At 40.1% G+C, this 16,592-nt stretch overlaps 2 protein-coding genes and 1 long non-coding RNA gene across 4 annotated transcripts; 1 reads left to right on the plus strand and 2 right to left on the minus strand.

Moving 5' to 3' along the window:
* Positions 1 to 136: 136 nt before the first annotated feature.
* Positions 137 to 2,091, minus strand: LOC128254117 (probable cytochrome P450 12d1 proximal, mitochondrial). The gene is made up of 4 exons (XM_052982945.1): positions 1,959 to 2,091; positions 1,577 to 1,902; positions 1,403 to 1,519; positions 137 to 1,345 (listed from the first exon to the last, which is right to left on the minus strand). Exons 1-4 carry the CDS (start codon positions 2,058 to 2,060, stop codon positions 325 to 327), a joined length of 1,566 nt encoding a protein of 521 aa, XP_052838905.1. The 5' UTR covers positions 2,061 to 2,091; the 3' UTR covers positions 137 to 324.
* A 991-nt stretch (positions 2,092 to 3,082) lies between these two features.
* LOC128254282 (uncharacterized) lies at positions 3,083 to 11,966 on the minus strand. Its single transcript, XR_008267535.1, has 3 exons — positions 11,837 to 11,966; positions 7,015 to 7,171; positions 3,083 to 3,395 (listed from the first exon to the last, which is right to left on the minus strand). It is a non-coding gene; the product is annotated as an uncharacterized LOC128254282 (long non-coding RNA).
* LOC128254275 (Bardet-Biedl syndrome 4 protein homolog) lies at positions 11,904 to 16,580 on the plus strand. 2 transcript variants are annotated; one of them, XM_052983211.1, is made up of 10 exons: positions 11,904 to 12,240; positions 12,305 to 12,444; positions 12,496 to 12,608; positions 13,329 to 13,619; positions 13,682 to 13,838; positions 13,913 to 14,035; positions 14,106 to 14,190; positions 14,813 to 14,899; positions 15,638 to 15,849; positions 16,361 to 16,580. In XM_052983211.1, the coding sequence occupies exons 1-10, from the start codon at positions 12,162 to 12,164 to the stop codon at positions 16,532 to 16,534; spliced, it is 1,461 nt and encodes a 486-aa protein (XP_052839171.1). In that variant the 5' UTR covers positions 11,904 to 12,161; the 3' UTR covers positions 16,535 to 16,580. The 2 variants fall into 2 exon arrangements, with proteins under 2 accessions (XP_052839171.1, XP_052839172.1); XM_052983212.1 differs by lacking the exons at positions 14,813 to 14,899; positions 15,638 to 15,849; positions 16,361 to 16,580 and adding an exon at positions 14,470 to 14,658 and having other exon boundaries at positions 11,997 to 12,240.
* The last annotated feature ends 12 nt before the right edge of the window (positions 16,581 to 16,592 follow it).

Raw genomic sequence — 16,592 nt, forward strand, 5'->3', positions numbered from 1 at the left:
ATTTCCAAGAAAATCATATATACAGTAGTGAAAAAAATAATAGAAACGCGCCCCTGCAGAGGCTAGAATACATAGTTTCAGTCAGAAGTTTGCAAAGCAGTGAAGGAAAAATATCCTACTGTATAAAGTATATAAAGTATATATATTTATTAAAGTTATATATCGGCAAAATCTGGCTTTTGTTTATCAAAACAGTGGCACAACCAAATGCAATAGGTAAGCACAGTTCTAATCAGCTACCGGTGGTTTAGACAAAACATTTATTGTAAAAACAATATCTACTTAAGAGCTATAAGGAACTTGTTACAACTTATAAAAAGGGATTTAGTTTTCGATATCGGTGAACTTGAAGGGGAATGGAATGGCCGGTTCCATCACGAACATGGTCTTGAAGGGTCGGCTGGCATCCCTATTGAACTCCACGTGGAAATTGCGAATCAACTTGGCCACAGTGGTCTCCATTTCCAGATCCACGATTCTCTTGCCGATGCACATGCGGGGTCCAAAACCGAAGGGCAGGAAGGTGAATGGACTGACCTGGGCCTTCTTTCCCGTCTCCTGATCCCTTAGCCAACGTTCTGGCTTAAATTCCTCTGGTTCAGCATAGAAAGTTTGGTCCTTCAAGAGGACCTGCGAACCCAACAAAACGGTCGTTCCCTTGGGCACATTATATCCCGAAAGTGTCACATCATTTTGGCAGCTTCTCAAAGTTCCTATGCCATTGGGATAATATCGCAGGGCCTCCTTAATCACAGCCCTCAAATAGGGCATATCCTTCATGGTCTCTTCGTTCAGAAGAGTGTCCTTTGTGGGCATTATCCTTAGCAGTTCCTTTCGCAATTCAAGCTGTTTCGCCGGATTCTTGGCCAGACAGAGTAGCACCGCCGAAAGAAGTGTTGAAGTGGCATCCACGCCGGCGAAAAGTATGTCCAAGCCCATAATCACCGCCACTTTTGGATCGATTTCCATCAGTCTCTCCAGCATACTGTTACTGTTTATCTTTTCACCCGCTTGACGACGCTTTTCCAGCGCATCTTGATTTTCCCTCAGTATTTTGAGGGCCACATTCAAACTGTCGTTAAGGGTTTTCTTCATTTTCCTGTACGTTGGCGTCGAAATTACCTTCCACATCGAGGGCTGAAAGTCGAGTTTGAATGTCAGCCTGAAAATATCTCTTGTGGTCTGGAAGAGAGTCAATGCATCTGGATTATCTCGGTTCTGGCGGATCAGACCCATTTGACGATCGAAGGCCACCAGGGCGAGCGATTCGAAAATGCATCGACTTATTTCATCAGTAAAGTCCTCAGGGACTTCTAGAGTCTTAGGATTGCGGATTTCCTTTATGCTGAAAGGTATAAAAATTCTTTACTGGGGTTTCTCAATCATAAAACTAGTTACATACCGCTCTATGAACTCATTATTGATGGTGGACAGGGGTTCGTAGTACATTCTTAAGCCCCTTGGCTGCATGAAAACCGGATTAATGGCGGAACGCAGTTTGCCCCAAGTCTCGCCTTGACTGGTAGATAAATACAATAGTTGACTAAGAACTATAATAACTAATTATTCAGCTTACGCAGCCACAAGACCCTGAACCTCTCCATAAACATCTTGTCGAACGTGCTGGCGAAAATATACCATCGAATCCAGACCTTCGCGATGGGGCCAAATGCCCTCGTTGCGGAACACAGTTTCTATATCCTTGGTGTTGAATGTGGTAACCCAATCCTTGCGGCCAAACATTCCCGGCATTATAAATATGTCACCATAACGTTTACGCATCGTTGAACTATAATCCGTGATAGAAACATTTTGAAATTCCCCTCCAGGCATAAATGCCCTTATGAATTTGAGTTTGTTAGGCCGTGGAATCTCATCATAGGGCTTGGCTTCCCCTGAAAGCTATTATTAACTTAATACAACTATTTCGACTGACTTTTCCATATATGTATACTTACATTGGCATTCACCTCAGTTTGTGTCAAGACAGACGATGATCTCAGAAAACGAATAGGGCCTTTGGAAATCGCCACAGATCGAGCAGTTTTTATGGTATTCATTCTCGTTCTGAACACCTACTGAAAACCTGCTGCCTGTTGAATTTAATTATAAAGCCCAGTCTTATCTCTAAAAAGTACAGATTTGCAAGAGAGTGCAAAACAGAGAGCCTTGAGTGCAAAATAGAGCTCTGAAACAAACGCAAAGCACTGACAAATACATTATGACTCTATAGTTTCTTATCATTTACATGTCGTTTCACGGTGAATTGCCTATTCCACTCAGCACAAAACAAAAACAGCTGAGCGTGAGAACTTTTAAAACCAGTTTGAACTGAATATAAGAATGTTACGGAGTCAGCGCACCTAATACAATTTTTTAGACGACTAGCTTAGATCTGAAGAGGAGTATTGTCCAAATTATTAAGCAAAATAAAAATATTTAAGCCATATAAGCTATCATATCAATAATAAACTTTAACTATGTATTTGACCGCATAATTGGTATTTAAGACTTTAAGGTCTATTTTTGCTTCAGTCACTGTAAGCTAGTTTAAACTTTTAGATTACAAGAAACTAATAATAATAATATGTTGTTTAGGATTAAACCCCTTCAATGAATTTGATTGCTTCAGCAGAAGGCAAGCCTTTACATATAGCAATTTAAGATCTAAGCATACAGTTTCTATGCTACAACAAAGTGATAGGAAAATTTGTGTTTGCAATTTAAATTTCAATTTACGCCAATTTAATAAGCCGCTAATAATTAGCATTTTCCAATTGGCCAAATAGGCGAGCGTATCCAACGGTCCACACCTGACCAAAACATCCCAAATCACCTCAAAACACCCACCATTTCGACCATAACCGCTAAATCAACACGAGCCTCGTCCAAATGTTGTTTGGCTTTCGGTTTTTGGGCTCCTCCAATTAAAAATCAATATTTAAAGAGGCATTGGCATTCCCCCACAGAGATAACACAAGTCACGCTTGTGACACTCAAAACAAATCTAATCTGATGAAGAATTCTTTAAATATGACTGCTTATTTACAAAATATATGGCACAAGCAAGTGTGTTAATTTCAAAGCCATTTAAGGGTCAATATTGGTGAACTTGAAGCGGAATGTGATGGCCGGCTCCATGAAGAAGAAGGTTTTGTATGGGCGACTGGCATCGTAGTTGAATTCCACCTGGAAGTTCCTAATCAATATGGCGATGCTCGTTTCGATTTCCAGATCCACCAATCTTGCCAATGCACATGCGAGGTCCAAAGCCAAAGGACAGAACTCACATTTGCCAATACCTGCGCCTGACTGGCCACTCGCTGTGCATTTATTTAGTCGATTGTTGATTAAGTGATCCAGCAACTGACATCTCTTGATTGTAGGCACTTGAACTGAAAACCAACAACAATATACATAAAAAAATTTAATATTTAACTATCAATTTTACTAAGTTTGTTTTACATATGAAATTTGTTTGTGTGTAGGAAGCTCTTTTAACCCTTTTAAAAATTTAAACCCAAATCTTATTAGAATTAATTCTTTTCCTTTTGCAATTCGTGTGTAGAGAAAAGTAAACTGTAACTCTTGAGTTCCGAAGACTTTGGGCGAGAAGTGCAGTGGTTCCCCAAACAAATTACGCCAGCCAAATGCCATTCAAGAAGGGGCTGTAAATCTTGGCGGCATTGTTGTGCCAGGGACCCCCTTTTTCGCCTCCCATGTGCATAATCAGTGCACTCAGGCATTGCACAAAAGGCGGAGCGGAGAACAGAACCCAGTTATGTTCAAGTGTCACCTAGGCTGGCCGCAACTGTCGGCAATAACAAACCCTGTGTCGAGTGGAGTGGAGTACACCGATGTTGAATGCCCATGCCCCCAGTCCCCGATCCCCGATCCCCGATCCCCAATCCCCGATTGCCGTTTTCAGACTCTGCTCCTGACGCACGGAGACATGTTCCTGCGGCTCCGTTTTGTACCTGTTCCCGACGTACATGGCAATTCTCCTCCATTTCATTGGTCCCGAGTGCGTGTGGTCTCCAGTTGCAGTTGGAGTTGGAGTTGGAGTTGGAGCCGCCGTTGCTCATTTCTCGCCATCCCAATCCCCAATCCCTGTTCCAGATAACCACCACATGGCCTGAACCATATGGCATCTGCCGCCTGACATATCTCTTGAATCCATTTCTGAATTCAGTCTTTGGCTTCTTTAGCTCATGGCTTCTGTCCCATTCCTTTGTTTCACTCCCTGGTGAAAGGTTTTTAAATTTCGACTGGAGCACCCTTGAATCTGCCTTTGGCAAGTGGCACAACATCCTGCCGGGGCACACACTCGCTCACACTCACACACACACACTCCCCCACTTAACTGTTGGAATTTCTCACGTGTGCCGGTCGTCTTTTGAAGACCGAGCTCTGAAGCTCTGAAGCTCTGAGCGCATCAGGCGCAACGACTTGAAGTGTTTATATTCCATGCCGACAACTTTATCCGCACCCCAGATGCACTGGAATAAATTTGAGAATTCTGAGTACTTAAATTTATTAAGCTCTGCGCAAAATAGCTAAAGTCCTCCAGATTTTCTAGTCCGCAAGGTAAGTTAAAAGTAGGTATATAACATAGAAAACGTATGGAACTTTGCCATTAAGACCATTACCATTAAGTACAAAAAAACAGACCCAGGAAATTTATCACCAACAATATAAAAATATGTATTCAAATATAATAGGTAACTCAATGCTTTATTTGAAGAATTTAATTTCCTATAATTCATAAATTTCCTGAAATTATAATAAGTATTATAATATATTAGTAAAATCAATGTAAAATTCAAAGATTTCAACATTCTTAATATGAAACATACCTACAAGTGAAAATTCCACTATTACAGAATGTACTTCTTTTAATGTATGTAATTTAAAATCAACATGGAATTAAAATAATTTCTTAAAATTTCCTCTTGACCTATTTTTTTTGGTCAGTGTACCGATAACAGCAACAGTAGCAACATCTCCGACAGAAACATCAGGAACCGCAGGATGTGCTGGAACGCAGCACACAGTTGCCTTGTTTATGGTAATTACTTCACAAATCCTGCAACTTTTTAATTAACTTAATTTGCTTGAAATGCAACAACTTTGCCAAAGCATTTGTGTGTGTGCGTGTGTTGCACAAAATTTTCGCACAAAAATGAAACTGCATTTTATGTGGCCTAAATGTTTCTGCTGCTGGCTGTTGGCCGTTGGTCATCAAATCAAGTGATTGCCTGGCACACGAGGCACCTAAGACTCAGCAGGACATGTGGTTAACGCTGTTTTTCCATGTCATGTCGCTTCAGCTGACAACTCTTGGTGTTCGGATGCGGTGGCCGGGTGCCTAAAGGATGTTTAAAGGACGACTGGGTTGGGGGTGCATGTACATGCCTTCAAATGCAGTTGGCCAACACTCTTACGCTTGCTCATGCATGTGCAGAGGGATATCCCCATCCTGCTGGCCATCAAACACCTGGCCTAATGAGCTGTCAGCAGCCATGGTTGATAGGCTGCCAGGCAGCTAGGCTGCTACCAACTTGGGCAAAGCAACCACAAGATTTTGCAGACCCTTCTGGCCAACACACACTCAACATCCATGCATTTTGTGTACATTTGGCAGCCTCACACACTCATTGTGTGTGTCTTAAACATGTCTTGGTTGCCAAAAACGAAAGACTTACGCCAAATATTGCAACATTTCTGTTTATGGACTGTTAGCTAATTTGGCTTAATCGATTGTCCGGCATTGATATGACAATCTGTGGCTCCTTTGAGCCGCTTGCAGCTACAATATCGTTTATTTTGAGACTAGGTTGTGTACTTGCTGTGGTCATGAGATATTCAGAGCCTCGTGCACATAAACAAACTTTTAAAAATTAGAAGCTTTAAAATCTAAACAAATTTGTATATATTCCTATTACACACTTTCCTTGTAAATTTTAATAGCTAGAGTGATTTGTAATTAAAGTAAAACATTAATCTATAAAATTATTTTAACCAAAAATATGCCATATTTTGAAGAGTAAAGTAGTTAAGCTAAACCGTATTTTCTATAATGCTATTACAATTGTGCAATGAATAACTAGAAAATTACCAAACGTTTATTGAAGATTACATTCAAATTGTCCTTCCTTTTTTTCCTACCTAACTTAATTAATTTATTGAGTGCATTAATTCAGTTTTGCAAATGTAGCTACAATGCTAACTTCTCTTTGTCCGTTTAATGTCACATGAGTAAGTAACTACATATTACGGAGAGCCCTTTGCAAAGGCAAACCAAATTGGTATCAAAATGATTGATAAATCAAGTTCGTAGTAGTTTCTGTGAAATTTTCAATAAGATTTAAGCTTTGCAGGTCCTTTCCAGAACAGATTCATTTGACCACTAAATGCCCGCCGGCTATGCTAAGCCCTTTGGCATCTTGTTTGTTTGATTGACCGCAACTAATTAATAAATTGTGGCAGTTCGACAATGTTTAAGTTGGCTGGCCGGCAAAAAAGAAGCGATGCCCGCATAGTTAACTTCTCACACAAGCGAGCATTTTGTTGATTAAATTATAATAAGCGATGGCAGCTCTTAACCCCCTTTTGCCCGCCCCTTAACCCAGCACCCTTAACCCACACCACCCCCCACCCACATATGTAAACAATTACAATTATGCTTTGATGACCGTATGACCAGCACACACATTAATTTATAATTTGTTCAAATTATAATTGCCGGCCATAACTGCAACAACGCACGCCAGTGGCATTTGGGGCATTAACACTAACACCCTGGGGACATGACTAAGCCCCTGACACAGCATACGAAACAAGCTGGCCAAAGAGGGGCCCACACGAATTTAACCTCTTCAATTGACCGGGCCTCTGTGAGTAAGGGGTTGTGAGTGGGGGGCAGTGGATAGGGGGGTCATTTGGATTGTTTGTCTGTTGACCTTCATGACGTCGTCGGCAACAGACAAACACACTATACGTATGCACACTCACCCAACTGCCAGTGCACTCAAGGGTTGCACTCTCGTTCGGCTGTCACTCACTTTTCGACGGGCGATTTTCCAGCTGCCCGCATACCCTGTTTGCGGATACAAATCTTCGGAACGAACGAAATCCATGAGAACTTTTTTGGATGAAAAGCAGTTGATTTCTGTAATTGAAATTAAGTAGCGTAAATTACAATTATCGATAAAAAAAAAAGAACCATAGCTTTAAATACTTTTCAACATTAGAAAAATAAATACATTTGAAACACGCAAAACTTTAACCTTTTTATATTCTCAAGGGATGCTCTTTACAAAGCATTAGGGCATCCATATGAAATATACACTTCAAAAATTCTTAAGCTTTAACCACCTTAAAAAGTGTAAATATTTTTCAAAATATAATTATACTTAGATTTGCAATGTTTCTCTTTTAGTCATATTAGATAATTTCAAGTTATCAAAGTTAGGGCCCTATATACTAGAATCCAATGACCAGGTATCACCCAGTTGAAAGCTTGCGTGATCGTTTAATTAAACGAAAATGACGCATTCGATCTAAATTGAATTATTTACTCAGTTTTTATGAATGAATCGCTCGTAAATGAATCAGCCAGCAGGCAGAATACGAGCGTGAGTGTCACAAAAAATAGTGGTCGAATATGTATCTTTGGTTCATTCAATAAATGATTATTTATGGGGCCACCGAGGCGGCTTTTGCCAGTGAATTCCGGTTAAAAGTAACTCGAGCTCATTACGTTTTTCGGAAAAGGTGCCCCTCTGAGTTCTGGCCCCAATTTGCCGCCGAAGGTGGAGTTCAAATGGCAACCGGGCTGAAGATTTCTCAATTGTCGCTGTGGTGCCCTGAGGGTATGACAATTTAATTAATTAACGGCACAGAACTCACTTTTCAACATGTGGTGGGGGATGAGTTGGGGTCGGGGCTGGGGTTGTAATACTGGAACTGGAATGGAAGGAAGGAAGAGCAACCTAGGAGACACACACATTGATTTGGCCCCATTGGCCCCTGCTTATTATTCAGTAACCGAAAAAGCCGCAACTTGGATGTGAGGCAGCCACTTCTGTTGCTTCTCGAGTGGCACCCAAAACCCATTCCACTCGATACATTGTGTGGTGGTGGTGGTGGTGGTTTCATCAATCATGGGAAGAAGTAACCTAGCCCGCAGGCGCCTAACCCTTCGATGAACTCATTGAACCCGAATATCACATTATATGAGGGCCCATTACTCGCTGGCGCTGGGACCTCTGCCTAATTGCATTATTTGCTATATTAAAGTCAAATTAACAGGGGCAACATCACAGGGCCTACAATTACATCATATAGCCCATAAACCCCACGAAATTCAACTGGTAAATGTTTGATGGGCATTTTACTTTGATGTTTGCCTGGCTATCCCATTTCAAATTTCGCCATTTAAAGCAATTTGCATTTATGTTTTCTAAAATCGAGCCATGCAGCAGCAGCAAATAGAGTTATTACATGAAGTGGTCGTTTGGTTTGCAGCTACGGATTTCCACTGGCCAGGCCGAAAAAAAGCTTTTTCATAAGCGTTGCATGCCTCAAATTTTACAGCAAATAAACATTCCGCATCGCCGCATCCAATTCTATATGTTTCTCCAGTGTGTTGCCATTTCCTTTTGTGTTTGTGTTGGTGTGTGTGTCTGGGCTTGTGTTTGTTTTTCGTTTTTGCATATCTGCATCGAATCGGACAATGTGGGCAAAGTGCTGCTCTTGGTTATGCGCCACAACAATTTCGTTGTTTTTTGTTTGGCTTGACATAAATTACAGCGACAGCACGCAAAACTTCAGCACGCATATTTTCCAGCTACAGAGTTTTTCAGCTTTCAGCTATTTGGGACACAGGACACCGAAACGCAGGCCACATCACCCAGTGCCTTTCATTGGCATTCCCACCGCAAACACACACACACATACACACAGAGCATAACATCCGCCCTGTGTATATGTACATTTTTGTCAAATTTTGTCAATTTTCAAGCCGAAACATATTTCTGCTTGCTGTCCCTGACATTCCATAGTTATGCTAATGCCAGCATCGGGGCGAAAGTAGGGGGAAATGGGACAGAGCCATCAACTCTGGCCCCCTACGAAATGTGTCAAAGATTAAGCCAACCGAAGTGTGGCAGCAGTAAATTGAATATGCCACACGTTAGGCAACAGGAAAAGCGAAAGGATATATTGGTCAAAGACAAGTGGAAAGCAAACAACAATGCCTCATTATACAGATACAGCATATACCTGCACGGAGAAAAAAAAATATATAAAACTGAACGAAATAAACTTACGACTCTATCTTTGCTACATATTAATTATATGATTTTGCAGATATACATAGTATATTTGTTTTGAACTCAACATGGAACTTAGGCGCAGCAAAATTAAGAAAAAAAGAAATGGAAACTTGTGAAGTAAAGTAAAAAGCACATTAAGTCGATAATGCTTAATGTTTTTTGGAATGCACATAATTTAATTTCATATTTTTTTAAAGTGTAACAATCAATAAGTAGTGTTTTGTAACCATTTCTGTTGAAAGATATGTTTATTTTTATTTGTGTATCAAATGATATAGACACCAACGAACGCGTAAACATCAATTTGCGATTAAATATTATCGTAAGTGGCGTCCAACGTGGGGCACATCCTTGTTCCCGAAAAAAAGGGGGTCGCAGAAACAAAGCATACTTATTTGGGTCACTTACGCATATACAAATGTTTTCCCTGTTCTTGTCTGCGCACAGATTGCCGAACAAGTTTGGGGGAAAGTGGGAGTAAAGGACGAGACGGCAATTTGGTAAACAAGTCGGCCATGACTATATTTAGGTGTCCGTCGCGTTACAATCGTAAAACCAATGCTCAAATAATAAAGTGGGCACTGGCATTGCATAAATTGGGACAAGACAACAGGCCAAAGTCAAAGCCAAAGCCAGATTTAGGCCAAGTCGGGTATTGCTGCACAATACATATCTTTACGACTCGTCTCCATCGCTTTTCCTAGTGAATTACGGCCTTTCAGGGGGAAAACAAACGTGAGCGGCACTTGCAATCCACATGAATGACTCTTTCAGCCTGCAGACGGATGTTTGTGGAGCTGGGAATGCTGTGTAAGTCGATTTTTTATGACCTTTGGCCGCACAAATATGTGCGTAAGATATGCGAAGATACTCCCCACCCCCCTCGCAGAGGTCATGCTGAAGTGTCGTCGGGTGTAAATCATATTTACAGTGGTACAGTAAATTGAATTAGGCCGTCCCCCATTCAAAGAACCACCAGCTGCCTGGGCAGAAAAGCATGCATTAATACAAGAGGGAATTTAAGTTTACGTGAAAGAGCACCAATTTGACTTTTTAAGACAAGTTATTCGGATCGAGGAAATATATGCTGGCTTTAGAGGCGCTAAAATAGAATGATGAATACGCTGGGACTGGGTATCAAGGGAGTTTATTACAGTTTATTAAATAACCCCTAAAGTATAACTTATCCCATTAACCACGATTTTCCCCACTTCTAGCCGGTAGTTGGATTTGAGTAATTTTAATTAAAAAAAAGCACTTAATTCAAGACCTACTTAGCTTTAGCTAATCAATATAGGGATGTATTGCATACAGGGAAAAAGTCAGTACCCGAGAAAGAATTGTTGTGTTTGCGACATCTACAAAAATAGCTTCAAAAACGAAAAATTTAAAAACCCCATTTTATATAAAATATCAAGATATTGATCTTTCGGTAAAATTCGTTTCTCTTTAAAGGTTCAGTTTGAAATTTAGTGTTTTTCTCCATCCACGCCAGGTGGCAGTAATAATTTACTACCGCCATCTACAAAGGTAAAATTGGAAACTTGTTTGCAGTCGCGTAAAATACTTCTACTTTCCATTGTAAAATTAATAATGAGTAAAATTGTAGAATAGACGCGTATTATAACTCCATGTAAATTTAATTGTAGAATTATTGTAATAATGAGTAAAATTGTATGATTGACGTTTATCAACGTAAAATGTGGAGGCCGCACAATCTCAGTTTAAAAATCTGGCAGCACTCGGTTCAAACTCTTCTCCAAGACGTTTCAGGACCTTCTGTTTAACAAAGGGCGGGCACACTTTTTGGTCGCAATATTTAAAATTCGTTTTGATATGGGCATTGTTAATACAAATTAAAACATAAAATTGCTGTTTAAATTAACTAACGAAAGCATACATATCAGTATGATAGTTAGCTGATATTTACTGTATTTCCAATCAAAAGATTGTGGAAAACATGGTTAAATCAATGTTGTTCTCGTTGGCTGCCATGTTCGTAATTGATTTTTAATCTGCTGCAATTTGAGGCCCCATTTGGAAGCGAATTCATCATGACTGTCAAGCTTTACGGTCCGTGGTCGTTGGTACTTCCTACCGAACTTTAGCCAAAAAACCCGTAGCCGCAGTGTTGCCTTTAAGAAAAAGGCGTCAGGTGGCACTTCCCGATTGAGATCTGAGAACGCAAAAGATCTGAAAACGGAGCCGCAATCGATCGATCAATACAGATATCGTGGTGATCTTGTACGATATTTTTTGTGCATTAATTGCTTTTGAATTTTGGCCTGATCCGCGTAAACAGTTTGCAATGTAGCTCACGATCACTTGTCTCTCGGCCCGAAATGGAAACGAGTGCAACAGAGTTTTCCACTTTGGCCGGTGTGAAATAAATTGAGTAATTAGGCGGTGTCAGGCTTTGGGACTTCTCCACGCACCCAATGAACTGGTTTTATCCCAAGATCTGTGTGCTTGCCTTTTTTTCGCTGGCAATTATTTACCCAGTTTTAGCGCTGGTTTTTATTGCAATTCGATTAGTTTCGAATAGGTTTCGGACGTATTTGTCACAGCTAATTAAAAATACACACAGCGCGGAATTTGCTTAAACTCGTTTTGGCTTTTTGGCCTGGCCCACAACGTGCACTAATTCAGTTAACAAGTTAATTTCCAGCCCGTCGACATTGGCAACCCTTTAAAGATAACAACCATGGCAACGCGAATGGTTCACAACACATTCGCCGACGGCCAAAACAAACGGATACCACTTTGGGTTCACTTTGAAGTTGAGCTTTCATAGCATTCCGAGGGAAAATAGAAAAATAATCCATGTACGAACCGGGTACAGAGCAGATCAACTGCAACGGCAAAGTCATTGAATTGCCCAGTTTGGAGGTTGTGCGTCCAGGTGAAAGAAAATCCTAAAACTTTTCTACAAATTTATTTCATTGTCCTTCTCGTCTTACGGTTAGCTCCCAAAATGCCCAGCGATGCCAACATTGATTGGCTGCTCCACATTTATTTTACTCGCCGCGAGTTCACGCGCTGCCGCCGCCTCATCGAACGTGAGCTGAATCGCCATCTGAATCCCGAGTACCTGTACTTTGTCCAGGTGAGCTGAGCTTAATACCGGGTGTCCTTTTTAATTGATTGCCTTCGCCAGGGCCTAATTGACCGCGAGGAGGGCAATAACATCGAGGCGTTGCGGCACCTGCAAAAATCGGTGGAGCTCAATCCGAGGAACATCGAGACCTACAAGGAAATCGGCCGGACACTGTGAGTAAAATGTAGTTCTGTCAACAATTTGCTCCTAATCGATAGTAACTCCAACTTATCTTAATCGAAGTCTCTATAGTTGAAACAAATGTTATTGGCAATGGGAATAAAAACATATGGTGGTTTGATTTCTTGAACTCTTTAATGTTATTCATATTATTATAATCTATTTAATGCATTAAATAGGTGATATATGTAGTCTTCTGTCTGATTTTGTTTAACATACATTAACATTACATGCATTTAGCATATTTTGAACGTTTGTTGCATAGTTTGCGTGTTTTTATGCGTATTTTATGCATTTATTATGCATATGCGCTTTATTCATTTAGTTTTCAACTTATTTTTTAACCAAACTTTATTTATCAGAATGTACCTACTTCAAGCCTTAAAAAGTGTGCAAATAGACCAAATTCTAGGTAAAGTCATAAGAGTATTTATTTTAGTGCCATCATCAACTGGTTAACGTTTTAATTAGCTTAAAAAAGAAGTAACAACGATTTGAATAGAGTTCAAAGTCAAATAGTGTATTTTCCCCTTCTTTCTAGTACACAAAGTAAAATGCCTATTTAGATGGGAAATAAAGTGACAATCAAAACGCTCTCGTATGAAGAAAACATTGTAAAACTCAGAGTTGAGGTTTGGGTTTAGTTACACAAAGAGGAACCCAAACAAAGTTTGCGTGGTTAAACTGAAATTGCCATGTCGCTCCACTTTCAGCTACGTAATGGGCCGCTTTAGTCAGGCGCTGGGAGTTTTTCGAGAGGCGGAGCAGCGCAGTTGTCGGCAGGACCACGAGATTTATCATTATTTGGGCGAACTGCTCTATCGCGCGGCCACAACACAGAGCAAAAAGGACCTGGCCAACCAACAGCAGGGCGAGGCCCGAGGATATTTCGAACTAGCAGTTCAATCCGGCCGGAAACTGGAGAGCTACGTCCGTTTGGCGGAGCTATATCGCAGGGACAAACAGTACCAGAAAGCCATTGACATCCTGGAAACCTGCCTGCAGTTAGTCGCCAATAACTCGCATTGCCGCCGGCAACTCACTTATGCACATTACATCTTTTCAGCCTGACACCTGAGAACTCGGAGGTGCTGATTGAAATTAGCGTTTTGTACCTCAAAATCAACGAGACGCAAAAGGCACACGATCGTCTGGCGGAAGTCGTCAGCATCGAGAGGAAATGCTCGCCCAAGGGACTTTTGGCCTTTGGCGCCATTTTGCAGGTAGTGAGATGTGGATACCCAATCGCAACCTCAACCCAATAAAAATGTATATTTATTGTTCACATTTTCTATAGTCCCGCAACGATGTCGATGGCGCCCTCAGCAAATACAGCCAAATCGCAAACGCTGAGCCGGAAATTGCCGAGCTGTGGAACAACATTGGATTGTGCTTCTTCAAGAAGCAAAAGTTCATTCTGGTAATGGAATGGTAACCCAGGTACCGCATTCGGTTTGCATTTAAACGTTTTTTTTTTTTTTAATTTTCAGGCCATTTCATCGCTGCGCAAATCCGTTTGGCTCTCGCCGCTTAATTACAATGCCCTGTACAACCTGAGTTTAATTTATATTGCCTGTGAGTACTCAGAAATCTAACGACACTGGTTGTACATTTTCTACTTCAATTTTGTGAGGGCGGTATAAAAAATATGCATATACATGTGGGGAAAAATTCACTCTGTGACAGAGTTGTTAGAAACATTCTAAAAGGAAATGAAGAAAAATATAAAAGCTTCTCTGCCAAACCAAAATACATTCATAGAATTCATTAAAACACAAACCATGGCAAATACTAACCAACATTTTTTTGTGGATTTATGTGACAGAACTTTAGGAAACTGTGTTGAAATTTCAGATGAGTGACCTTTAGTTGACCAATTGCAAGAAAACTATGGCCGTGATTTGGTCAATACAAATTTCTAAAAAGAAAACTAGAATCTGGCCTAATGAAACCCAGAATAAACAGAGACAATAGAGACCTTACTAACTATGTGAAAAGGGTGGAATATGAGAGCAAATATACCCTGAGACGGCTAAGGGGAAAACTATGGGCTGGGTTTTTAATAAATTTCTTAAAAGTCCCAAGAAAAGTCCGAGCCGCAGGCCATTCGCTGGTGCTCTTCTCCAGCATTGTTTGTTGCTATTACTTCCGTTAAGAAGAGCATCTGTTGTTTTTGTGTATTTCGACTTGGACGCAGCTGAACAATACGCCAGTGCCTTTCACTCGCTGGCCGCAGCCATAAACCTGCGCAAGGACAACGCCGAGTGCTACATGCTCCTGGGCCGTAAGTTTGCACAACTGCACTTAAAAAAATTAACGTAAGCTTGCGTTAAATTTTATGAAGTTTTTGCCTAAAAGGAATAGCACTTATTTGGAATTAAAAGGATAATTTTGTGTATTATTTTCAAAACTAAAATGATTTAATTAAATTAAAGAAAATTATTCTCAACATTCAAGTTTACAAACATCTTGTCACAAGTTTCCGAAAAACTTTAATACTTAGGCACTGTTTTTTTTTCATTATTCCAATTATAATTAAATACACTCAAACAATATTATATAGAAGTGCGTGGCTTTCATTAATAACAAATTTAGCTTACAAAATTATTGTAAATTGGTTTTTAAAGAACTAGCCATTTTGTTCCTCACATAAATAACAAATTATTTTATAAAAATATTTGTAATTTTCTTTTTAAAGAACTTATCACTTTTATTAAAACTTTTTTTAAATTAGTTCTTAAAAAATATATAGTAAATGAAAATATTAAATGCCATTCACAATAAATAATTTTATAAAAACATTTGTAAATTTGTTTCTTGAATTATATTATAATTTTTGTTAAAAATATTTATTTTTTAAATATATTTAGTTATTGAGATATTTCATGATATCAACTATATTTTACTTGCCATTTCAAAATTTTTTGGAATCAAAAATAATTTACAAATTAAGGGCAAGCTTCATTTTTTTGAGTTTACCGAATATTCGCCGAAATAACACCTCAAACTCTTGGCTTGGCAGTGTGTTTGCGTAAGCTGGACGATGTAGAGAACGCGTTTGTGGCCCTCGAAAGGGCCAGTGCCATGGCAACTGGCCAACAGGGTGGCGTTCGCAATCCGCTGGTGGTGTTAAACTTTGCCCTCTTTTGCTATGAAACCGGACGCCTAGCCCTGGCCACCGAACAGTACAACCGATTCATGAGCCAAGCCCAGGACCTGCTGCTGCCCACGGAAGTAAGTCGCCCGAAATACCATCACACCCAGTGGCTATATGCAACGGCACGTGAATAGAGATTCCACCGTATTATTGGCCACAAAATGTAGTAAAAACAAGAAAGGAAGCAAACTTCGGCAAGCCGAAGTTCATATACCCTCGCAGCTATTGCAAAAATTAAATATTCTTGAAAACATTAAAATTATGATTGACTTGCGTGTATGTTTACATTGAAGCTATGATGATTTGCAGCTCAATTATTTGAAAGTTTGTATAGCAGCTATATGATATCGGACGGACAGACGGACGGACAGACGGACATGGCTAGATCGACTCTCCTAGTGATGCTGATCAAGAATATATATACTTTATAGTGTCGGAGATGTCTCCTTCACTGCGTTGCAAACTTCTGACTGAAATTATAATACCCTCTGCAAGGGTATAATAATCCAAAAATGCCTCGCATTGAAGCCTCTTTGGGGGAGAGCTCCCTGATGAAGCCTAGATTTTATCCCTATCCATTTCCCGCAGTACAAATTCCAGGCCACCAAGCTGAAATCCCTGCTGCGAATCTCGAATCAGGGCAATGGTATCCTGCTGGACTCAGCGGATTTGGAGGAATCCGATGTGGGACAAAATCGAACCAGGGAACTGCTGCCGGATGAACTGCCACTGGAGGTGAATGCTGTAGTTAGCCAGAATTAAACGAGTAATTGTATTAAAAAGCAATAAACAATTCTTTGTCATGTAACTCACATCAAAC

Source organism: Drosophila gunungcola (genome assembly GCF_025200985.1).
Source record: "Drosophila gunungcola strain Sukarami chromosome 2R unlocalized genomic scaffold, Dgunungcola_SK_2 000004F, whole genome shotgun sequence".
In the NCBI taxonomy this organism is placed as follows: Eukaryota; Metazoa; Arthropoda; class Insecta; order Diptera; family Drosophilidae; genus Drosophila; species Drosophila gunungcola.

Bases quoted from the DNA above. Each gene is read 5' to 3' on its own strand.
- LOC128254275 (XM_052983211.1), top strand. From the start codon at position 12,162: ATGTACGAACCGGGTACAGAGCAGATCAACTGCAACGGCAAAGTCATT. The intron at 13,620-13,681 runs GTTAGTCGCCAA...ACATCTTTTCAG, and splicing joins ATCCTGGAAACCTGCCTGCA to CCTGACACCTGAGAACTCGG. The intron at 13,839-13,912 runs GTAGTGAGATGT...CATTTTCTATAG, and splicing joins CCTTTGGCGCCATTTTGCAG to TCCCGCAACGATGTCGATGG.
- LOC128254117 (XM_052982945.1), bottom strand. From the start codon at position 2,060: ATGAATACCATAAAAACTGCTCGATCTGTGGCGATTTCCAAAGGCCCT. The intron at 1,903-1,958 runs GTAAGTATACAT...AGTTAATAATAG, and splicing joins AAACTGAGGTGAATGCCAAT to CTTTCAGGGGAAGCCAAGCC. The intron at 1,346-1,402 runs GTATGTAACTAG...TATACCTTTCAG, and splicing joins AATAATGAGTTCATAGAGCG to CATAAAGGAAATCCGCAATC.